Below are 24,838 nucleotides of genomic sequence, written 5' to 3' on the forward strand. Positions count from 1 at the left end.
TAAAAAAAAAAAAGAAAGAAAGGTCAACACAATTTGTGCATGGACTACCAGTTAGATTGCTGAATTTGAAATATTTGAAACACACAATAACATAACAACGAGACTAAGAGTCTAGCCGCATTAATGTGTCTTTACTAACATCCTTAAATAGGTTAAGTGAGTTAAGTGGGTAATATATACTGAGAATTTGTGTTTTCTAGGGTTGTGAAGGAATGACACTCTACTCTGCCTCCAATTGGCTGACACTGGCATTCTTACCCTAACCAGTCTCACTTGTGTTGCCTAGACCCAACCAATCCAACCAATGAAGGCAGCGACTGCAAGCCAATCATAAGGAAAGGAGGGCAAATTTTCTATTGTCCCTGGGACAATGGGACACTGTTATTTTAAGCCCTTCTTTTTAGCGTGCGCAAACTTGATGTGACACAACAGAAAAACATTGGTAAAAATCTACAAAAATGATTGACAGACCTTGTTAACAGGGTTTATGGGCGTGCGGCCAGAGCCAGTATGAAGCCTTTGGCGCTCCTCGTATCGTCCGGGGGACCTCTCCCTCCGAACGTCCATCATCCGGCCAGGAGAGCGGTCCATTCGAGGGTCTGCCATGGCCCTGCCTGGGGAGCGATCTAACCGGGGGTCAGCCATGGCCCTGCCTGGAGACCCCACTATCCGACTCTCCAGCATCCTGCCAGGCGACTTCTCTCTCTCCAGCGGACGACTGGGAGACTTGTCCCGTCGGAACTCTGTGCGAGCCTCTCTGTAGCGGTGAGGAGTGCCAGGGTCTCCGTGAGCCATGGGATTGGCTGCCAGCCTTTTGGAGATGTGCTCATTGTAGGAAGGAGGCCCACGTTTGTTAGGGCTGTTAGGGAGGAACCATGGCACAAAGACGGGCAGGGGGAATTGGTCAAAGGAAAAAGTATTTTGTGTCTCGGGTCAGGGGCTTTGCTTGGCACTGTGAGGTCAGTCCGCAGATGTGGTGAGGATGAGGAACTCACAATCAGGCTCATTTGATAAGCTGGAGCTCAAAGACTGAACCCATCTACACAATAAAGTTTTCTAAGTGATGACAGTGTCAGCAGCTGACAATAACATCAACTAAAGAGCAAAGCCAGTTTTCAGAATCAACACTGAGTGACAAAGGCTGAGCTGTTAGAGAGATTCAAATTGTAATAGACCAGTCTCAGTCATAAGTCAGTCTTTATTCAACAGTTTTCTTTCTACATTTGACAGGAGGCATTTTAAAAAAGCAATTTCAATTTAAAAAGACATATTCTCAGGATTTGTTACAGATAAAAAATGAACTCTTCCTCCTGTAAAGAGCAAAACAAAGGTGTTACTCTGCTGTTTCAACACCAGATCAAACATAACAGGTTAACCATCACCACCTGTGGATGCCAACCTGTGCCCAGCAGTGCCAGCCAGTCCCTCTGACCCATCGACAACACCAGTGTACACAGAATAAAGGAATGTGATGTGCTTGGAAAGCTCCTATTCTATTGTCTCTGTATAAGAGGGAGGACAAAAACCTCACCAAAACAATAAATGAATGAATAGTGTAACTTAGGTGCTAAGGTACTGCATTTGCAACAAAAACAATTAGTGAGATTATCGTTTCCCTGATATAGAGACCCAATACCTACAGCTCAAAATGTGTGAATACATTAGAGACAGTAAAAGAAAGCTGATAGATTGTTGTGGATAAAAACATGTCACAAAAAATAATCCCCCAAACAGAGATTAGTGTAATGGTCTCAATTAGTTTAGAAAATAGGAGAAGACAGACACTATGTGTGACCTGAAGGAGGCTTAGTAAATAGCTTCCTCACCTGCGGCCGGAGCCGTTGCGCTGCAGGTCTCCTCCACCTTCTTGGCTCTGCACCAGGTTTCCTTTGCAGCAAATGACCCGCAGTTTGTTCTGGTAGGAAGAAGCCAGGTAGATGGCTCCAGATGAGATGGCTGGGCCAAGGTAGCGTGGGTTTGGGATGTCCAGATGTGCATATGAGTGGGGTCTGGAAAGAGATAAGAACATCTGACACTGAATCCTTTAAATGGCAGGTCCATTAATTTTTATTTTTGAGATTTGAATATCATTCTGTAGCTTCCCAGAAGTGTTCCTTGTGTTTACTAATCTGAAAATTCTAATTTTGGTTGAAATGTGTGTTTTAGCGATAAAACGTTCTTTTCCCAAGACCTTCTAAAGGGTTTGTCGAAGTGACCAAACCTAGGCTTCTGCATGATGATGATGCTCTATACAAACCCCCTAGCCCACCTATCATGCCTCTTAACGACTGAGCCAAGCCGCCTTTAAGAATTGTTCAGGATTGATTTTACGCTCCCAGTTTGCGGAGGCAGACAGGAGTACTGGCATGAAAGCTAAGAGATGTACTGTTGTGGACACCATGTTAGTTTGATTTTTAAAGTCACACAATAGCAAAAGCTGAACGATCGAAGCAGCGGTAGACCAGCAGCTCTTGTGTTCTGGGAGGTAAAATAATTGCTTTTCTCAAAGGAGTCTGGTGGCTTTGAACAGAGTAATGCAACAGCTTCAGTTCCTCCTTGGAAAGGGCCATCTGATAGCAAGGTTAAATGGTAAAAACAATATAAATATAGCTTTTACTTGAACTGATACATTTTGCTGCTGTCCTTGTCCACAGCCACCAGACTTCTTTGACAGAGACAATAACTTCAGCAGAACACAGGAGTTGCTGGTCTACGTGCCTTTCTCTATGATTACACAGTCAGTGAACTGCGTGTGGCATAGCATCAGAGCTGTAACCTGTGTGACCAATTTTTGCTAAGGGCTGAGTGAGAGTTTCCGTTTGAAAACCCCGGAAAAGAACACAGACGGAGTCGGCCTTCAAAAAAAAAAAAAAAGAAAAAAGAAAAAAAGCAGATAATGAAATGGATGATTCTTATCGAGGTGTTTACTGAGCCTCGGCAGTAATGGGAAATTAACAATTCAGTCACAAATAATATGCAGTGACACTGAGTAAAGACACACAAACTGATGCTGATGTTTACTGGGGAAAAACTAATTAGAGTAAACCCTGACTGATGCACTGGTACTGACAAACGAGCAGAAGGCATTCTTACCCCAGAGCAGCGTGTCCCTGAATTTCAATAACGTCCAGAGAGTTGAAGTAGGTTACAAACAGGTAGGGTTCTCTATAGGCTGAAATACCAAAAAATCTGATTAAAATCATATCACAAATTCTACATTAACATTACAGAAAATGAAAAGGAAGCTTTAAAAGTGACATGGATGAGATTGTAATTGACACTAACCAAATGAGAGAGGCAGACGGCTCCATTTGATATCATCAGTTCTACTCCTGCGGCCGTATGCATCCACAAACACACCAAACTCTGAAGAAAGAAACTCAGTTAACACACAAACTGCCTATTTATAGATGTCAACAACACTAACAATAATGATAATTATGAGAAAGCCAATCCTTTCTCACACAAACTTAAATTTTGGCTCCTTTACTGTTGCATGTGTAATAACATGCTCAACTGTGTAGACAACGTACAGCACGTGTGCCAACATGCACAGAAAATAAACATCTAACCATGGAAACAGAGCAGGTATTCGTCTTTCTGGGGAGCCGTGGTGACCTGGATGATGGAGATGGGGAAGCTGTGGGAGGAAGCGGCGAAGACAGCTGAAGCTAGCGTCACGTCGTTTTTATCCAGGAACTCTGTAAAAAGAAATATATGTGAGTCGGCTCGCTCAGGTGTGAATGCTGAAGCCTCACAGCAATAAAACCTCAGTTGCTGTTGACTTGAATTGACTTGTTCAGAACACCATCTGGTTGACAGCAAACACTCTTTTTAAAAAGTTATTTCAATACAGAATTTGTGTGCAGACGCCTACCATGAATAAATCACAGTGCTGGCAGGTGACCTACCTTCCAGCACATACTGCTTCATCTCTATCTCATAGAACTTGTTGGTGCCAATAATGATGCTGTAGCCAGTGAAGTGGATACAGCTGCAGGGCTCTGATGTCTCAATCTCCTGCAAATACAAACAAACATTCAGCACCTTTGAAACTCATTACTGCCTCAAACAAAACATCTACTTTGCTGCAAAACACTGCTGTTTGTTCATGGCAGTATTATTTACCTATCAATCTTCAAGGCCCACTTACTGTTAGGGAGAACGTGTACTAAATTGGTACTGGTCTGTGACTGTCAGTACCGAAATATTGATAAGCTCCTGGACATGTTGACAAAGCTGCCAACGTCACATGATTACATTTGCTCTCTAATAAATTTAATGAAAATGCAACTTAATGCAATATATGTAAAAAGATATCACCAATAACTTCAGTAAACACTAAAAATACAATGTTCTATTGATATGAAGGAATGCAGTGTGTTTTACTGCTCCCGAATCTAACATTACATCATCAGCGCAGCCTCCTGGCTCTGATGCTAATGGAATTTCCCAAACTAAAAATGCAACTATCTGGACCTCGTCAAGTGAAGGTCGTTAACATTATGAAAACAAGTCTGCAGTAATAAATTCAGGCCATAGTTAGCATCAGTTTTAAGCACCACCCTCATTATATATACAGTAAACTCCGGACACAATTTAAAGGTATAACATGCAGGAATTTACTAATACAGGCTCATAAAGGAGTAATCCCTCTCAATCATCACTTATGACCCAACTAGAAGTGTGTGGTGGTGTAGTTTTCTGCAGAAACTCTGCCTTCCGCCTGGATTTTCTGTGTTTGGGACATTGATGTGTGTGTGCCCCCACTGCGTTTAGGTGAGGTCGTGACTTTATAAAAAGGTAATGACCAGGTGCCAGACTGTAAGCAGCAGGCATCTAAGAGACCCAGCACAGAAAAACCCAAATATAGTGAGGCAAAATGCCAAAAGAGAGTGAATCTGGGGTTGGCTTTTTGCAGGCAAGCGTGTTTACAAACAGTAACTGACAATCCTGCAAAGTATACTTTTGACTTGTTTCTACAAAATACAATTAAATTGTAAATTTTTTCATGTCATGGAGAGTAGTACCAATGAAAGAACTGATTGGCATTAATACTGGTATCAATAAAATCCTAACGATGCCCATCCCTACTCACCTTTCTGATGCAGAACTTGTTCAGGCTTTCATTATGTCGCAGAATTGTAATCTTATTGGGCATAGCAGCGCAGATACAGGTCCCATTATCAATCTGTAAAGAAAAACAACACTGCAATCAGGACGGCGGCAAACATCTGCAATCAGACTGCTCGCTATTGATGTTCAGCTCATTAACTCTGACTAAATAACAGTCTAACTAGAAGGATTTTGCTTCATCTAAGGGACAACAACTCAACTCACCTTCCCAGAGGAGAAGAGGTGGCATCCCTTGACGGTCTCAAAGATGAAGGGATTGAGGTCAGGCTGAGCCGGGAGATGGGACTGCGATAAGGACTGTTTCACCTTCTTGATCTCCACTAGGCACAAGGCCCTCTCCTCTCCTGGATGACGCAAGAAACACACCACGTACAATCAGACACACAAGCATCGCCTGTTTACTTCAGTGCATCCATATGCATGATTATCTCCAGCTAAAGCTTTCTATAAGACTAAACATAATATGATCCTATATGTGTGTTATAATCTCTAATGTAATTTCAGTGAATTTGGTACAACATCTAACCGGCCTCACAACCACTGACCATGTGTAACCACACCAGCTCAGGACCTCCACAACCAGTGTCTTCACCTGCAAGATCATCTGAGAACAGCAACCTGAACAGCTGATGGAACAACTGGTTTGCACAACCTAAGAATTTCTGTACAAACTGACAGTAACTGTCTCAGGGACACTCATCTGCATGCTCATCGTCCTCACCAGGGTCTTGACCTGACAGCAGTTTGTGATCATAACTGACTTGTGAGGTTTTGAGGCCGGGTGAATACAGCCAAAGTCTGAAAAATGACATCAAAGACAGCCTATGTATGTGAAATGAACATTCAGTTCACAGGCACCAGCTCTGGTGGACATTCCTGCAGTCAGCATGCCAATGGTACACTCCCTCAAAAGTTGTGACATCTGTGGCATTGTGTTGTGTGATCAAACTGCACACATTAGAGTGGCCTTTTATTGTGACCATCCCAAGGCACACCTGTGTAGTAATGATGCTGTTTAATCAGCATCTTGACATGCTGCACCTGTCAGGTGGATGGATTGTCTTGGGAAAGGAGAAGTGCTCACGAACATGGATTATAGCAAATTTGTGAACAAAATTTGAGAGAAATATATCATTGAGTGCTTGAAAGAAGATGTTCAGTATACATGTAGGGATTATCTGATTTATTAAGGTGGCAAAAAAGGTTGATTTAGTCTCTGTGCCTGTTTTCAAAACAGTGAAGATACAGTTACATAAATGATGTGGCATTATAACGAAAGCCTTATGCATGTCTTACAAATACCTTTCACTGACAAGAGAACTAAAATTACAGACATATTATTAAGTATAATGGCCTCAGTTTAATATCATGTACTGACCAGTGATCATCAACAGCTTATCGAGGTCCTTCAGGATCTGGATCTGAAAGACGGAGGTCAGCCCCGGGATGTGGGTCAAAGAGTTCTTTATGACGTTTAGAGCATACAGACCCTCCTCAGAGCCAACCAACACGATCTGAGGGAAAGGATAAGGCAGATCATACGAGCTTAATGAGTGATATGAGCAACAGATTGGTGCAGTAGTCAGAAATTGGAAGGACAATGCCTAACACAGCAAAAAACATAATAAGTAAGCTTCATTATGTGGCTGTTGATGGGACAGGTTTTGTCCTCATACCTGGTCGGTGAGAGGCAGAGTGCAGTTGATGTCCAAACGGTCATCACCCTCCAGCTTCAGCAGAGAATTGCCCAGAAGTTTCTATTGAGACAAGAAGCAAAGAGAGAGACATGGAGCAGAGGGAGGGGCAGGTTAGGCAGATCTTCTACACATCTTTAGACTAAGAAAAGGTGACCCAGCAAGACTGACAGCCAGAGAGCCTTCACCAACCCAAACAGAATGAATCCATCCTTCACTATCAATGAATTAAACTCACATAAGCTGAGGATGTTTTCACCTGATGTCTTTTCTCCAAACACAACCCCCAAAACAACAACACTACTTTTAATTTAAGTATTGTCGAATATTCACTAAAATATCTAAGTTTCAATGCCAAAATGATCGCATTTCATTATTTTGCCAATAGAAGTTTTTTCATGTTTGAATGAGAGAATCAAATTTTAATATCCGATCAAAGAGGAAGTCAACAGGACTTGGATCAAACATTCAATGCAAACTTTTAGTACTTGACAGTTCTCCATTCTCAGTGCTGAAGACACAATATAAATATAAATGTTTTTGGGTGGCAATAAGACAACCACTTCAAAGCAACAATAGCAGTCGCAAAAAGCTGTTCAATTTATTAAAAATTATGGTTGATCACTGGCAGTGCCTTTTTTTAATTATCACCAGCGTTCAAAGCTTTATGGATGCTGTTCACCTCAGGCTATACAGTATGGATGACCATTTTCGGGCTACACAGCTAATTATGATACGTGCTGCAGTGTGAAATTGAGTAATTGGGTTGTGCATACACTATGTGGCCAAAAGCAGACACTAATATCAATTTGGAGAAGGCTTTGTGGATAACACTGATCCAGACCCTCTTTTATTTTCACAGCTATCTTCCGGTTAACAACATCATAGCATTAAGACAGCTTTTATCTTCAAGCAATAATACTTTTCAGCAGTATGCAGGGCACAGGGCGAGGTAGCTACTAACCCACTGTACTCACTGCTACTTATTTCATTTTTTATGTACTTGTTTGTACTGTAACACTACAGAGTGTATGTAACTGTCTGTTAGTATACGGTGTATGCTTTGTACATATCATGTTGATCAGAGAACAGTCAGGACACACATTTTTCATTGTATTGAAATTAACATGTGGCATTTTAATGCATATGACAATAAATCCCTTGAATACTGTCACAACATGAAAAGGCCTGTGTACACCAAGTGAGGTTTGTTTTCCCAGAAAAATGTGCAGCATACTAAAGGAATACATCACCCACAAAACGACAGTTTGTAAATCAATTAGTCAAAGTTTTTGCCTCAGTGGAAAATGGTGAACATATTGATTTACTGATTGAATGGAGACCACATTCAACAGCAGTACCATATCAAAACATCAGTTTACAAACTCTCACACAACTCATTCAGTATAATCCAAGTCTAATTTATCCAGTCGTATGCTCAGTGCATTCCCCAAACACATGCGTTTTTGCTAAACCTTTCTATATATAAGTTAACTGAAAAGGAAACCTTTCTATCCTCTCTTCAAAGCCAGACTCCAATATGAATGGGTTTCTGGTGTAATTGTTCTACTATAGTTTTTAAATATAGGTTTTTTTGGTGTTCAATGTGGTCTGTGATCAATCAGTAAATCAATATATTAGCTGTTTGGAGGCATGCAAGAAAAAAAAGGTAACATGGCATGATTACCTGATGTACAAATGGTCATTCTGTAGGTGCAGTATTCCTTTAATGCACACAAATACATAGTTTTTGGATGTTTGTGTTCAGCTATCACATATGGGTGCAATGTTCAGGTGGATGTCCAAATACTTTTGGCCATGTAGTGTAATCTGCCGCAAGGCAAAGGAAAAAAAAACAGCATACTTAACTTTTAAATGCATATTTGCATTGGTTATATGATTAATAAGGCAGGGGAACGCTTTTTGGAAACACTCATACACAGTTTAGAGAAAATGTAACACTGTTTGAAGGGTCATTTATCACATAATGTAAGAGGGATGATAAAGTGCTCCTAAGACAGCAATAAACACACAACCACCAACAGCAGCAGAAGCCTGCAGACTGAAGTTAAGCTCAGGCTGCTAAAGGAGTCTGTACATTTGTCAGGTTTCAGTGAAGGGGGGCTACAGCAGTGCATGGCTTTTGCAGAAGCATGCATGACATAGCATATGACACCAGGCCAGAGGTGCACAGCAGTGCCTATTCACATCCATGCACTATGTAGGTTTATGAGTGTATCGTATAATCGATGTGAGTGTTTGACCACTAAATGCAGCTGTTTTTCATAGGGTAGTTATATATTGAGTAACTCAGCCTGGGGCTGTGTTGACCTGCACTGAACAGCACCAGTGTTGTATGCGTAGATGTGTACAGCTACTGCATGCTCAGTCGGTCGGTCAACTGAAGCCCAAGCGTTCGTGCAGCTACTTACTGTACCTGAACCAGAGGGGATAGGTTCTTCTGTCTTTTAGAGACACCTGCCTATAATATGATCCACACAACCGAGTTGAATGGACATACACACGCACAGTATAACCACATCAACAAAGACGATGACAACACACAAATTGAAGACGTGGATGTTGAGAACATGCAGAGAGAGAAAGAAGAGGGAGGGAGAGAAAACGAAGTGAAGGCACTGGCTGATGTTTAATGGAGGCATTCAATATATTTCACCCAATTTTCACACCAAACAGTACAGCCGCCCTTGGATAACGTTACTATCTGAAATGTGTCTAATAAATGAGTTTGTCTTGTTTAAAGGAGACACTGGACTGTCTTTTCTTACACATCCAAACTCAAATTTTGAGCCCAAACAAGCCTGTAACAAGCAGAAAAATACACACACAACACTTACAGCATCAGAGTCCACTTTGTCTTTAGATCCACGGCTACCAGCCACCACAGACTCCAGTACAGCCACCCATCGCTGCTTGTCAGGGAAGCTGGGGGCCATGAAGTAGAGGGACTGGCCTGGCCAGCAGGTGGTGTGGGGATGTGACTCCAGCTTCAACACATACGGTATGTCTGCAAACACATGCACACGGGGAGGGAGGGAGGGAGGGAGAGAGAGAGAGAGAGAGAGAGAGAGAGAGAGAGAGAGAGACGGACTGGTTGGCCATCTTGCAATTACTTCATTTCACAGCTGAGCAGAAGTGTCAACATTTTGTTGTATTTTGAGATTCAAAGTATAGATTGGATATGTGGATCCAATTTAAAATTTGGGGAGAGGGTAATACACTTAAAATCCTACAATAGGCTGAGAGCAGCAGGATTAGGTGGTATTGATCCAGTACCTGACTTGGCAGTGTTGATGAGCTCAGAGGCTCCAACAGCTCCGTGAACAGTCACCTCTCCATCAGGCAGGCACAGCTCAAACTCCTCTTCAGCTTTTATATAATCTGCAGGAAAAACAACACATCATTTGTTGTGGGAAAGTGCTGTATTGATCTACATGGTTACATAAAGACTTAAATGATTACAAACTATGTCATTAAGGAATAGATCAGCAAAGTTTTGTCAGGTTTAAAATGTATTTCTCAATTACCAATGTGCACACAGCCATTCAAACATACGTACTGACCTTCTCTGGGCTCACTATCATAGATGGATACTTTGGTTCCATCAAGCACCACATATTTCCTCTCCCAGCCCTGCTGACCACGCTTGCCATTTCTGTGTGAGGAAACACACACATGCACACTTCTGTAAAAGCTGTAGGAAAAACCATATGGTACATGGTCAGTGCGGTAGTAAAGGGCTGAGGTTACCTAGGCTGCTTCATCCATCCCTCCAAGCGAACATGCCCACTGGCCTCTTTGACCTGCAGTGCAGGAGAGTTTGCCTTTTCTCGGCACAGGGCCTCTGAAAAGTGAGTGGCATACTCGGCTGGCAGGCCGCAGGTGGCCGGAAGACATGGCGAGCATTTAGGATGACACAGTGTGTGACACTCTATGACACAACAAAGAGGAGTTCACATCGCAGTGTTAAGACATAATTTGTTCTCTGACATATCTTCACATTCAGTAATACCAGCTACAGTGCCTGATACAAACCTAGACAAGTGGCAGCCTGTCGTCCAAAATGCACAGTGTCCAGGCAGACGGCACACTTGGCAGCTCTCATGTTGAGGCCCACAGTGAAACGATGAGGAATGTTGTGATGCATCCTCTCTTTCACACGACGACCAAACTCTGCAAAGTGAAAAGGGAAGAAGAAGGAGGCAGGGAAAGGAGTTATGGAGAGAGAAATATGACACCAAATATTCTGTTACAGTTTTAAAACTAGGGCTGTACCAAACACTTCAAAACTAAGACGCTTCATTCTTAACATTAACGTTTGATGCTGCGCTTAATTATCTTTTTGCATGTCTGTTTATTTGGTTTAAACACCATAATTCTACACAGTTGATAAAGATTGGGATTATTAGTATTATAGTATTTGTAGAATCAGTTTTCAGTGGTGGCTGTGTAGGACTGCTCCCGACTCATGTGATCCAAACATTTCCAATAACTCCAGAGTGTTGTAAAATCCAAGAGTCAACATTTATTGAAAAAGGATATAAGAAATTGTTTCCAAAATTCACAAAATGTTTTTATCTGATGAAATTTTCTGCATCAATCCATATTTTTTGGTGTTCAGAGGCTCACACCTGTGTTAACGAGGGTGGTCTAGCAGCGATCTAACAGCACCATAAATTACATTTATTCATTCAAGAAAGTTGATTTAATAAAAGAAGACAAACAAACTTAATCAAATGGCTCACTTTATCCAAACTGAGGATTTTGTTCAAGGATTTTTTTGACGTCATGAAATATGACAACAAACATTCAAGGCTTCATTGCAGAACCTCAGCTGAAGGTTCAAATGTAAAAGAAGACATTCGGTACAGCCCTACTTAAATATAAATCACTTTGAAAGTCAGAATTAAGTTCATGAATTTTGTTTTTTGTTTCAAGCAGCATGGGGCAATTTGAATAATGAATGAATCACTTCTAACTTCAGGTATTAGGCATTTCAAATATTCAAATATACTAATATAGTCAGAATCAGATTATGCATGCCAATGACCATGGAATGCATTAAAATGTTTCTGCGTGAAAAGCTACCTATCCAACCATATGCTATCTAAATTATGACTCCAGGAATGTAGCTGAAAAAAGGAAAAACATCACATTAAGCTTGACCTTTAACAATAAAGTCTTTGGTCAAGTTACAAATAGCCTGACAATGGGACAGTGAGACAGATGTACAGTATGATATAAGCATGTGTTTGTGTAGTAAAACATGCATGGAGATGAGCTCGTGCATGTGAGGAGACGCACTGTGGTGACTGCTAACTTACTTTCAAAGGTGACCCTCCTCTTTTCTGTGAGGAGCAAGAGGAAAGAGACAGAAAGGAGACAGCAGTCTAACAATAACTATGTGAAAGCAAAGGAACACGGACAGTAAGGAACCTGAGTCACAAGGTGAGTTCATTTTAGCCGGGCTACTGTCGTCCAAACATGTGCCTCAGTAGAGTACATGATATGGTATTATAACTTATGATATTGTGGTATTAAGAGATTCAGTTGGTCTGTGATGCTTTTCATTTACACATGTATGCAGTATTTTGTCACTGGATGATCCTTTTGAAACTGTTTTTCCATTTTTAGGAGATGGTCTGTTTACACATTCTGATATGATCCACTGAACCTCTCAAGCAGCTATGATATATACAGAGGTTCAGTTTCCATGGTGATCATCCCCATCCCTAAAAAGGTAATTCAGCTTTGTGATAGTGCAAAGCCCAGATTAAAACCAATGTTACCTGGCTAATCCACTATTCTTACTTTGTGAGACAGGCTCGAGCAGGGTTACAATGTTAGCTGGATAAATGCACAGTGAATAAAACCGAAACAGTGTTTTGTCCTTCAGTCCATGTCCCTGGTTTGGAGCGAGCTCCAGGTGTAACATGTACTGAGCACAGTTATCCAGCTTTATTTAACTTCATAATCCTGCTGTGTGACAGGCCATAGAAAAAACACACACATAAACACACCACATGAACAAAATAAGTGAACAGAGAGTCCATTTGTGCCGACACTGATAGCATAAGGGTGAACACTCCTATGGGGGACGCTGTACAGCTCAATAGCAGGATAATCTCGTTTTAAATTCAGGCTGGTTGAGTTTGCCGGTGTGTTTGTTTATTATTCATTATTATTATTATGTTTTTGTCTGTGTGTGTGTGTGTGTGTGTGTGTTTGTGTAAATGTGCGTGTGACTAACCTTCAGGTGTGGAGGTCTCCTTGCAGCGGGTGGAGGGGTTGAGCAGGCTGCTGGGGTTGGGCTGATGCTCTGGGGATTTAACGATGGCTGACATGAGGATCTGATGTCGAGCCTGTGCCGGCGTGGAAGGAGCCACATGCTCCTGGGCTTTAAAATGAGCCGCTGTGTTGCCATAAACAAATAAAACGACCTAATATTAGATCAGTAATAGCTATTAAGCCGGAAAATATCTGACCTCATTACCAAAAAACAAATAGATTCTGATATAAATGTCATAGGACCTGGTAGATCTAAGTAATGGGAGTAAGATGCTGCCATGGCAACTATGTTAAAAAGATGTGTGGGAACAGATAAGGGGAGAGACACAACACAGGATTTCCCAAGCTGACTTAGCTTGTCATTTCTCTGTGGTGTAATGAGTTCTGATGAGAAAATATAATTACTGAAGTTAAAATACACACCCCTGTGCCTCTGTGTCAAAAAGAATGAAAGATTTTAATGATCCAGTATCATCTCATTGCTTGCTGCTAAGTGATGCCATGAGATATAAAGCCTGTTGCACATCTGGTGATGTTAATGTGCTGACTGAAAGACTTTTCACACCAAATGCAAATTATTTGTGCAAGTAAATCACATACTTAAAAAAAAAAAAAAAAAAAAAATCAACCATTTTCTCTCTATGAGCCAATCCAGGGTTCCAGCAACTGATGGCAAGTAAGATTTAAGACTCTTCAAGAACTTTTTGAAGAAAAAAAAAAAGATCTGACATCATTTATGGCTTTCGAAATGCTGATTTAAGACATTTTAATACAATTAGGGCCTTATTTTTAGATTAATGGGTTTTAGTTTTGTTCTCAGCAGCCATTTTGATTTCTGTGAATATCAGATGCTGATAAAAACATGCCAGCCAATAAAATACCGACTTTTGGCTCAATAGATTTTCTCTGACTTCATTCCGTCACACAACAATATGGATACTGATCTCACAAAATAGTGTCCCCTTTAACAAAAAAAGATTTTAAAGACAATATAAAGAGAATATCTTATGAAGTGTAGCAGCTGAACTTGCTTGTGATAGTGAGGGCCGACAACAGAGATGTAAACACACTTCACTGTCAGGCTGGGACCTACCCTCTTCTCTAAGGGATCGTAGCTCTATCCTCATCTTCTGCAGAGCCTCTTCCAGCTCTGCACATCTTGAGCGCTCCTTCTCCAAAGCCATTTTCATGTCACCATACTGCATAGGAACTGCTGGCTGAGCCTGTGGAGCCAGTGCCCCGTTAGTCGTGGTACCTACATCCTCTCGACGACGCCCGAATATACCCTATTCGAAATAGGAAGATGTTATTAATACTATAAGAGAACAATACAATGCATACATATCTTCAAATAGAAGCTCTTTATTAATCTACTATGTTTTCACAGACCTTCTTTTTCTTGGTGGGCTGGTCCATTTTAGCCTGGAGGAAGTCAATCAGTTTGGTCTGCTGGGAGATGGTCCCCTCCATCTTCACCTTCTCATGGGAGTATACAGCCTGCAGGAAGGAAAACATCTTCAGACAGGGAAATACCTCTGAAGACAACTTTAAAAGAACTCCCTTTGAACTCCCATGAATTAGGATTTCCTTCTTCCTCCTAGTCCCCCTGAGATAACTTGTTACATGCCAACACTGGCTGCTATATTCTAATATCTAACTAGGGCTCCGTCTCTCCCTAGAGAATGCTGTATTTCATCAAATAGCAATGGTATCGCATTAAGCACCTGTATGTTCTCCAGCTGGTACTCAAGATCGGTCCTCTCCGTCTTGAGCATGTCGGTCTGGTCCAGGGCGTCCTGCAGACCTTGGGTCAGACGGAAGATGTGGCTCTTCTGAAGGTCCATCTGCTGCTGCAGCTTCCCTTGCTGTGGGGACAAAATAACACAGATACTTAAATTAAGAAATCAGATCTATGTCAATAATGCAACCTGTATAAGCTAATTTAAGCTTATTTATTCATTCATTTTTCTTTCTCACTTTTAAAAACGGAAATCAGATTTTAAACCATCCACATTTCAGAATGGTAGCAAATATAATTTTCCCAAGAGATGTGTCTCAAACAGACCGCAAATAAGACACCATTTTAGCCAACTGTTTAAAGAAATGTACTTAAAATACTTTTATTTAAAGTACATTTCTTTCAATAGTTGCCTAAAATTGCTCCATGTTTTTGAATGAGTGACTTATAGTGAACAAGTTCATAACGTGTGTATTTCAAATGTAATAAATCCAGGTGTGTGTCTATGTGTTTGCATTTCACTGTCTACCTCTTCCATCAGCCTCTGCTTCAGTTCCCTCTCTGTCTCCAGTTTCTGTTGTAAGCTGCGGGCGTTCATCTCCAGCATGGCGTGCTTCTTCTCCAGATCATTGAGCTGTGAGAACATGTGAGTGCATGTTAAATGGTGACATCTGAAAGATAAATTCCACCTCCACAAACACAGTGTGGATTTTCTCTCTCAGAATTAAAACAAATATTTGTCCTTTTAAGAGGACTGAAGATGTGGTTAAAGTTGGATCATAATCCAAAGACACGTAAACACTTGTGACTCACAGTATCAGACAGACTCTCTGCCTTCAGTCTCTGCTCCTTCAGGGCCTGCTGTAAGGCCAGTATCTCAGCCTTATGCTCTTTGACTGCCAGCTCCACTGCCTGGCGAGATTCAGAGCTGCGCTGGTCTGCACGCAGCCTGTGAACAGCGCAATAACAAGTCTTACAATAGCAATATAATATAAAGTAATACTTCACCCAGTGACCATTTGTACATCAGTTACATACCTGATATAAGTTAAATTTGTTTTTCTTGCATGCCTTCAAGTGAATGAAGAATCCAAACACTGAGAATATTCTTGAAATTATTGAACAGCTGTTTCTACACTCTTCAAAGACTGACTCTATAACAAAAACAGTAACTGTACCTTGCTGAACACGGGAGCTGATGGTCTACCGCTGCCTTGATTGGTAGTATGTTTGTTTTATCATGCAACTGTGCTGAATCTGAACTAACCTTTTACAGCACCAAACATACTACCAATCGAGGCAGTGGTAGACCAGCAGCTCCCGTGTTCAACGATGTAAAATTACCACTTTTGTCAGTGGAGTCTGGCTTAAAAAAGACCATAGATTTTCACTTATAGTTCAGTTGCCCCATCTACTGCACGAGTTGTGAGCTTGTGAACAAATGCTCTGATAGCTTGGCTGTTGTTGATGTGGTCACCTATGACTTCGATTTTGGATTTTTCATTCACCAGAGACATGCGAGAAAAATATAGTTTCTTTACAAATTCAAGGTAACATGCCGTGAGTAACAGATATACAAATGGTCGTCAAGTATTCCTCTGATGTATATATGTAATGACAGTCATTCTCAAGTAAAATAATACAGTGTGTAAATTCAAGTGTTCATGTTTGTATGTTACCTGTTCTGCTTCTCATTGTCCAACAGTCTCTGCAGGTCCCTGGTGCGTCTCTCGGCTTGGCTTTTTTCGTCCTCCAGGGCACCTCTCCAAGCCTCCCACTGCCTCTCCTTCTCCAGCAGCTCGTCATTTAGAGACTCCAGCTCCACCACCTGCTCCTCCAGCATGCTGCATGTGGTCTTCAGTGTCTCAATGTTCTGGGAGGATAAACAAGCAAAACTGAAGAGAACATCTTTCACAGCATTATTTTGGGCGAAACCACGTGATTGTTGTCTGTCCTGCATTTTCAGTGACAGCTCACAGTCTCAGTATTTAAGGCTTCATGATATGATGCATCACATCTTTGGTCTGTATCATGAAGATAAATAGGTTTAAAACACAACTTGTTACAATATTATCACAGTTAATTATGATCAGGAGCTTTCAAGTATTTCTGTGTGTGTGTGTGTTACCTGTTTCTGGTTGTTGAGGTGCATCTCGCGGTCAGCCACCTCCCTCCTCAGCCGGTCCACTTCCTGGCTGAGCTGCAGCTGGTCCTCCCTCTCATCTGACGCCTCATCAAGCTGCTTGGACAGGTAGAAGTTCTGGCGGTTCAGCTCAGCATTCTCCTGACTCAGCTGTGTGAGTTGCTCCTCCAGGTCAGTGATCACCTGAGGCAACACAAACAGGTAGAGCTGTTAGCCTTGCTTGTGGAGGTGGACAGTTATTTTTAAGCCCTGGGCACAAAAGCCAGGGGCTAAAGTATTTAGGTAATCGCACAGCTAGGCTGAAAATGTACATCTTTACAATGACAGTATTGTGTACACCGATAGTGACATTATTTTCAAAATCCCACCAGTAAAAGACTTGTGTTGGCCAAGTAGGAATTAGAAAATGATGCTTAATTAAGTAAGTTAAATATCAAATAACATCTCGTTTTATTTGAAGGTTGAAGGAGGTGATTTGAAATATGTAAAACATTATGTACTGTACTGTACTGTGTGGACTTAAGTGTTTAGGCAAAGTTTGATAATGTTCTACGAAAGCAAGCTGTGCTTCCTTGCCAAATATTTGATTCAGCAGACTACAGTGCCACATGAAATGTAAATGCAAATGACTGTTTAAAGTTGAACATGAATCACCAGATATTCAAAGGTCTTGTGAAACATTTGGAAAAATTGTTCTGCTGCAGCAGAAAGCAGAGACAAAAGGCTGTGGCAGCACTTACTGAGCAGCTGTCTCTCAAGGCATCAAACTTGCGCTGAATTTCATCTCTGTGATTCTGTGAAAAACAAAAGCAAATGAAGAGCAAAAATACAACCAACCACATCTGACTGCCAGATACAAAGAGGGAGAAGAATGTATTGCTGATAGTATTTAAAATAGACTGAAAACAACACACACCCTCCCTACGGCTGCGTGCATGACACAGATTACTCACATGTGAGTATTTTTGTTCTAAATGTATGTGCACCTATAGTACTATGAGTGACACCGATTATGCACATATGTGTTTGCACGTGTTAGTCTTACCCTGAGGGCAGTGATCTCCTCCTCGGCCTCAGCGGTGGTCTCTTCCAGCTCAGTCTTCGCTTGCTGCAGCTGGCTCTCCAGGGCAAGACGTGCAGCCTGCAGGCTGCTAATCTGGGACTCACGCTCCTGCAGGGAGAGGGTCAACTCTGACACCTGTCTCTTGATCTCCAGCTTCTCCTCTTCATGTTCGAGACCCATCTGAAAGGAAACAGGACAAAGGTGAATGCTGTGTGTATCGTAGTGTAAACCAGACCTGAACTAGATTGTATTCCCACATCATTTTCAGCATTTTTAGCGTGCTCAGACAGAGTAGTAGCTCAGTTGGTGTTTTAGGATGTCAGGGCGATTCAGAAAAAACTGGCTAAAGTCAACATTAGAGGACTGCTTGAAACCATTCGACCCACGTCTGTCTGTAAAGGCTGCAACTAACGAATATTTTAATTGTCAATTAATCTGTTGATGATTGTCTTGATAATTAATTAGTTGTTTGTGTCTATAAAAAGACAGAAAATAGTGAAAAATGTCGATCAGTGTTTCCCAAAGCCCAAGATGATGTCCTCAAATGTCTTGTTTTGTTCACAACCTAAGGATATTTAGTTTACTATTGTAGAGGATTAAAAAATACAGAATATATTCACAATTAAGAAGCTAAAATCAGAGAATTGTGACTTTTTTGCTGTGTCTTGTGCTGACATGTTCTCATATTGTTGATATAAATTCAAACTTGCAGTTACTCTTATGACTACATAGCCAATTTCAAGACTTTTCAGGAACTTTTTTAATGCAATCATACATTGAAGACCAATTAAAAGAGCAAAGTAATGAAACAAAGCATCCAATTCGATTTTTTTTCTGGTGTTGAAAAAGCTGAGTGGGCAGTATAATAATAAGGACAGAAGGAGAATAATTAGAGAGGATGTCTGGGGGACACAAGTTCAACTAGCAGATATAAAAATGCAAATGCAAACTCTATGGTTAAGAACAAAAATTGGACAACGCTGTGAAACCTAAAAGAGCATGGTGAAAACTACATAATTGGATTTAAACTGTCATACTTGCTAAGGCCTAAAACTAGAAAAAAACTAAGACCTTTTCAAGCTTTTTAAAAGAAGGCAGGCACACTGTGCTGGTAAAGGGTCCTAAAACAAAATAGAATTGAGACACACAGGGGTGCGTTTATCCTCTCCATATGTCTCTGATTGTTACAGAGATTGGACGGTGGATCCCATCTGAAAGTGCATGTTTGTGTGTGAGAAAGGACAGTGTGTGTGTTTGTCTGTGGGGGTGCAGAACGGCCAGCAATTAGTGCCAATCTGTGTATCACGTCTCAGTGGGGAAGAGTGTGTGTAGGTAGATATATGACATCCAGTCGGCAGGTTGTCCGCCGGTAACATCGGCAGACAGCACAGCGGGGGGTGAGAGCTCTCAAACAGGAAAAGGGGGGCATTGTGGTTCTCAATTACGTCAAAACTGCTTTTTATAGACTGGGTTCGCACTGGGTGCACATACAGCTAATGGATTTTGTGGTGTGTTTCCCTGAGCTGCGGAGAAACATTATGAACTTTTAAACTCCTAACTCTAGTTTAGTTATCAAATATTTACAGGTGAGTGACAAACATCTGAAATAAACAAAAAACTAAGACTTTTCTTCGTTTCCTTTAATTAACCTCAGTGTAACAACATTAAGACTTCATTTCTTGTACAAAGTTATAAAGCTTTCACAGGGAGGTCAGAGTGCAGGCCAGAGCTGAGACGAATGGCATCTCGCTCAAGGATACGTCTGGATGCTTTTTGACAGCATGGATGCTTTGAAGTCTCAGTGAAACGGAAGTCAAAAGAGTCTTTAGCTCCGGTACTGTGAGGTTTTTCCCTGTGAAACAGAATATTCGAGCCATGTAGAGATACAGAAGGGAATCAAATCCTTGGCATTAGACCATACCACTAAAAATGTGGGTGGGCTTAGAGTTTATCACGATACAGAGCTACAGCAGACTGTTGGCTTCAAACACCTCTGTCACTTGGGGCACATTCAATATGAAAACAGAGTGCATCAATTTGCTACCGTTTACAGGTTGAATGACATGTCTTTAAAATATATTTTCTCTTGTTAGCTGGGTGTGTCAGAGGTGCCACCATATCAGCTGCAATGTGTATATAAATGTCGCCGAACTAAAAGGCAGTGCACTTACGTAACACAACAAGGTGTTCAATGCTCACAGTAACCACCGTTTACATTTAAATCAACATTTTGTCATGACTGAACACACCCATGTTGTTAGATCAGAAGAATGAATTAGACCTCAGTCACAAGGTTTGGCCCAATAACCAAACACACATCTCTTCCCATCTCTCTCCATGTTGCTCTGGAACTACTACGACTGGTGAAGTGTGGTTTTTATGACCGGTGTGGCTTGCTAGTCACCCAAAGTCTCATTTGATTGGAAGAACTTTTATACTGCCCTTGAGTGCAGTCATCAAACATTTGAAACTATTTTACAGGGAGAGAAAAGACAGGGACATTAATGTAAAAATACTCTTTTGTTTACAAGATACATGACCAAGTAACACAAGGACAGAGGCTTTAAACTGGGAAAAGGTTGTTTTCATTTCACTGTTTTTTTTTTACTTCAGTCCCCCAATTTAAGAGTAAACTATTTGCTGGCCATACAACAATGACTATGTTTACATACACACTACTATTCTGCTATTATTCCGAGTATGACAATATTCCGAATTTGATACAGGTCACATCTACAGCATATTCCATTTGGATATTCCCATATTCGGAATGTAGCATTTTCTAATTAAGACATGGGATATTCTGGAATATATTGTGCATGTAAAGGAGTCATGGTCGTGCTTTATTTTCTTATGGTTAAACGTATTCACACCTGTTGTCAACGACATTGTTTCAGAGATTACAAATGAAAGCTGTCGGCTCCACTGGACCAGCAGATACAGCTTGTGTACAGACCCACTGGCGATTTTGTAGAGTTGCCATTACAGACCTTCAGTATTTAATTAGCTATTTATCTGAAAGGGATCTGAGCTTGCTGGCTGATCAGCTGCCTTAATCCCTTTTGTGGATTGTAATAATGTAAGGCTACACTGTGTGCTAGTTTAAGTGAATTACTTTATCTTCAGCCAATGGATTTCGCCTTGTATCTCTCCTTCCTGTTGCCTCACCTCACGCAGCCTGCTCTCCAGCTCCAGCAGCCGGGTTCTCTTGGTCTGCTCCTGCTGACTCATCTTCTCCAGGTGCTCCTCCAGTTTGGCATTTTGGGCCTCTAGCTTGCCTGCCTGAGACTCCAAATAGAACTTTTGCTGCCGAAGCTCTGAGATCATCTCCTCCTGGGCTTTCCTGACGAAAATATACACAGATGCCTGTTTCATTGCCTGTTTAGAAGTAGACATATCTCAAAGAAAAGGTTCATAGCATTCTTTTACCATGCAAAAACTTTTAGATTATAAGTTTAAGAATACAAATTAGCAATGTGAGCCACAAAGTTTGAACATGTCTCCTGATGTACTGATGTAAGTCATCTCAGAAAACAAATCCTTGTGAATTCAGGTGATGAAATATAAATTATACTAACTGATGTATGTTAAAATTTGACCTCAGAAGTTGGTTTTTCTCACATGCCTAAACTGTGAACAAAGAACTCAAAAGTCGTCAAAATTCTTGATGAATTGAAGTGAGACCACGTTTAACAACAGCAAAACTATATCAAAACATCGGTTAAAAAATTGTGACACAACTCAGTGTCATCCAAGTCTCATTTATCCAGTCGCAGTCCGAACTAACCCTTCACAAAACTAAAGTCACAAAATATTGCTATATTACAATATTAAACTAACTGATTGAAGCAGTGGTAGACCAGCAGCTCCCATGTTCAGCAAGGTAAAATTACTGTTTTGTCAGTGGATTCTGGCTTTGAAGAGGACATAGATAAGTTTCACTTTTAGTGCAGTCCCCAGTCAGAAAGGGCGGCCTGTTTAGGAAGTACTGAACACACGACTGGACAAATGAGACTTGGATTATGCTGCTCAATTTGTGTGAGAGTTTGTAAATAGATGTTTTGATATAGTTTTGCTGTTGTACACACCTTCGCCTATGACTTCTATTTATTGAGAATTTCTCCACCTTTAGATTCTTTGTTCACAATTGAGGCATGCGGGAAGAAAGTTTCTTCATGAATTCAACAAAACATGAGGTAAGCAATAAAATACAAATAATCATTTGGGGGTGAAGTATTCCTTTAAGATTAGCTGAAGCTGGGGAGCCACTTTTGGGAGTAGAAACATGGTGTGAACACAACAGAGACATATTACTTTTAGGCTGATATGGCGAAACTGTATTACACTCCCAGAAATGATGGAGCAAAATCATCGTTTGTTTAAAGCCATGTTTCTGGTCTCCCGATGAATGCAAGTCTCAGATTCACTTTCTTACAAACTCCTGGGGGAAATGTCTGTCTCTTTAGCTGCTAAAAGCTCTACTATGTTTCTCAGCTTGTCGTTAACTGTGTCTGTCTGTTATTTGGTGCGGAGCGGGCAGTGTACACAGTGTTGTTTTTAAAGCTTTTTATGCTGACAATGTCTCCCTGCTGCGCCTAAAAACAACTATGAGAGCTGTGGCAGTGAACCAAAATAGTAAAGTTGTGGGTTGGACAGCTAAACAATGACCATAAACTCACTATAAAGCTCTGTAAACTTCAGAGGAAGCCGCAGATTCAGGTGGCCTTTTTCATATTACATGCTGTTTTCATATTGTCATTTGAGTTTGTCATCATAAAATGTTGATTAAAGCCTCTTTAAACTAAGAAAGAGATTATACACCATGTGCACACAAATTAGCCATGGTACAAAAAAAATTTAAGTGCACATTAATGAAGCAATTGGAGGCCAGAAGAGACAGAATCAGTGTGGGTGGGGCACTCATGAAAGCACAGAGTGGGCAGAAGGTCGAGTTTACTCACATATTCTTCTGGGTGTAGATGCTACTGTTAGCGGCCAGCTTGTTAGCCTCTGACAGCTCAGCGATGCGCTGCTCCAGGTTCTTCATCTTGGAATCCATAGCATTAATGGTCTATGGGAAGAGGGAGACACAGTAATATGGTGGAAGTCACATCCCAACAACCACACCGAAATGCTAGAATATATCCCCTTTTTGAATGATAGCCCAATCCTCCTTAGACTCACGTATTCCAGCAGCACTATTTCTTTTACAGGAAACAGAATTTTGTGCTGCAGTAAAATCCTATTAGAGTCCATTAAGGTGTTGCCTGAATCTTCTACTGTCAATGTCAGATGACTGCCTCTAAAAGCTCCTTAACTGCCTCAATTCTACCACATTAACCAGATTAAGACTTGAGCTCGGGCTTTATATTGCAACATGAAGTATACTGCAATTTAATCCAACTGTACATTCCAATACATTTCAACCACTATAACAAATTACTGTGTAAAGACACAAAACACACTGATGGAGTCTAGTTTTCAAATTCTCATAGGAAATTCAGTGGAGAATGAAAAGGCATCCTGTGTACAAACAACTTTAACCCATCAAGACTCATACGGTGCACTGCAGTTTATAATCTAATTGAGAAGGAAAAAAATAGAAAATTATACACATGGCTAGGCAGTTAGCGTCATTATATCTAAATCATGATATGAGACTAGATGTTGTCTCAAATTTTAGATATCTTAACATGATAAGCGCTGTCTTTTCTTGGATTGAAAGGCTGCATTACAGTAAAGTGATATAATTTTATGATCTTACCAGACTGTTCTTGCTGTTATATTATTTGCTTTACTCACTAAGTCCACATTACTGATGATTATCCAAAAAATCATTAGTGTAAATATTTAGTGAAAGCACCAACAGTCAACCTTACAGTATCAATACTGAGGTATTTGGTCAAAAATATTGTGATATCTGATCTACCCCATATCACCCAGTTCTAATTATTGCTGCTGTTTCTACTGTTGCAAAATGAATTTTAAAATAAAGAGACAGTGGGAATATGCAAAACTTGAATCCCTCAGTTTTTTTAAAATCCCACTTCAGAAGAAAACGTACAAGCAAATGCAATAACGGATTTCATTTTTAATAAGCCTGCTGTGTTTTCTTACCGCTTTCTGTTCACTGATGAGTTTGCAGTTCTCCCTCGACTCCTCCTCCTGCTGAGCCCTTCTGGCTTCGAGGCTCTCCTTGTCAGCCAGGTCCACCTTCATCTGGGCCTCCAGAACCTTCATCAGACAGAACCAGCAAATAATACACATGCTAATATTGATTCAATAAATTAACGTTTTGGTTGAAGTAGGGGTCTTGGTTATTGACAATAACTGTGATATTTTGGCCAGAATAATTGTGTAGTGAAAATTTGATATTGTGCCAGCCCGAAGTTGAAATCTGCAATTTGCTGTCTGATTAAACAAATCATTAAAAAACCACATACTGACTTAGTTGTAAATGTGTAACCTGGTATGGAAGCAGTAATTAGTGTGGTGTCAAATCTCACTGTAAAGCATGTGACAGCTCTGACTTAAATTATACCACAACAGTGATCTAAAATGGCAGCACTGACTAAGAATTACTACACTTATTTTAGAACATTCTCAGATATACAGTGTTCAGTAGCCTGGACAACATATGGATTGCCCACCTTGATCTTGTCTTCATAAAGCCTCTCCTTTTGAACCAGTTGGGTTTCCATCCTCTGGGCTGTTGACTGAGCATCTCTCAGATTCTCCTCCAGTTCCTGGGGGGA

At 40.8% G+C, this 24,838-nt stretch overlaps 1 protein-coding gene across 5 annotated transcripts in view; it reads right to left on the bottom strand.

The window, feature by feature from the left end:
- The window catches only part of cita (citron rho-interacting serine/threonine kinase a), a 50,731-nt gene that overhangs the window by 3,497 nt on the left and 22,396 nt on the right, over positions 1 to 24,838 (bottom strand). For 2 of the 5 annotated variants that reach the window (XM_049582869.1, XM_049582860.1), the window contains exons 18-48: positions 24,734 to 24,829; positions 24,201 to 24,317; positions 23,045 to 23,154; positions 21,252 to 21,426; positions 18,066 to 18,263; positions 17,761 to 17,814; positions 17,006 to 17,203; positions 16,557 to 16,750; positions 15,691 to 15,826; positions 15,407 to 15,511; positions 14,864 to 15,004; positions 14,529 to 14,636; positions 14,233 to 14,425; positions 13,102 to 13,263; positions 12,176 to 12,199; positions 10,887 to 11,024; positions 10,602 to 10,782; positions 10,415 to 10,506; positions 10,128 to 10,232; positions 9,689 to 9,858; positions 9,268 to 9,312; positions 6,813 to 6,893; positions 6,515 to 6,650; positions 5,341 to 5,480; positions 5,099 to 5,191; positions 3,912 to 4,020; positions 3,573 to 3,701; positions 3,286 to 3,366; positions 3,094 to 3,172; positions 1,827 to 2,009; positions 472 to 859 (exon numbers count right to left, since the gene is read on the bottom strand). In XM_049582869.1, coding sequence (XP_049438826.1) covers positions 472 to 859; positions 1,827 to 2,009; positions 3,094 to 3,172; positions 3,286 to 3,366; positions 3,573 to 3,701; positions 3,912 to 4,020; positions 5,099 to 5,191; positions 5,341 to 5,480; positions 6,515 to 6,650; positions 6,813 to 6,893; positions 9,268 to 9,312; positions 9,689 to 9,858; positions 10,128 to 10,232; positions 10,415 to 10,506; positions 10,602 to 10,782; positions 10,887 to 11,024; positions 12,176 to 12,199; positions 13,102 to 13,263; positions 14,233 to 14,425; positions 14,529 to 14,636; positions 14,864 to 15,004; positions 15,407 to 15,511; positions 15,691 to 15,826; positions 16,557 to 16,750; positions 17,006 to 17,203; positions 17,761 to 17,814; positions 18,066 to 18,263; positions 21,252 to 21,426; positions 23,045 to 23,154; positions 24,201 to 24,317; positions 24,734 to 24,829 — 4,161 coding nt within the window. The remainder of the gene's footprint in view (positions 1 to 471; positions 860 to 1,826; positions 2,010 to 3,093; positions 3,173 to 3,285; positions 3,367 to 3,572; positions 3,702 to 3,911; positions 4,021 to 5,098; positions 5,192 to 5,340; positions 5,481 to 6,514; positions 6,651 to 6,812; positions 6,894 to 9,267; positions 9,313 to 9,688; positions 9,859 to 10,127; positions 10,233 to 10,414; positions 10,507 to 10,601; positions 10,783 to 10,886; positions 11,025 to 12,175; positions 12,200 to 13,101; positions 13,264 to 14,232; positions 14,426 to 14,528; positions 14,637 to 14,863; positions 15,005 to 15,406; positions 15,512 to 15,690; positions 15,827 to 16,556; positions 16,751 to 17,005; positions 17,204 to 17,760; positions 17,815 to 18,065; positions 18,264 to 21,251; positions 21,427 to 23,044; positions 23,155 to 24,200; positions 24,318 to 24,733; positions 24,830 to 24,838) is intronic. The other 3 variants (XM_049582892.1, XM_049582883.1, XM_049582876.1) reach the window with 2 other exon arrangements.

The sequence above is a fragment of the Epinephelus fuscoguttatus genome, linkage group LG1 (genome assembly GCF_011397635.1).
Source record: "Epinephelus fuscoguttatus linkage group LG1, E.fuscoguttatus.final_Chr_v1".
NCBI classification, from domain to species: domain Eukaryota; kingdom Metazoa; phylum Chordata; class Actinopteri; order Perciformes; family Serranidae; genus Epinephelus; species Epinephelus fuscoguttatus.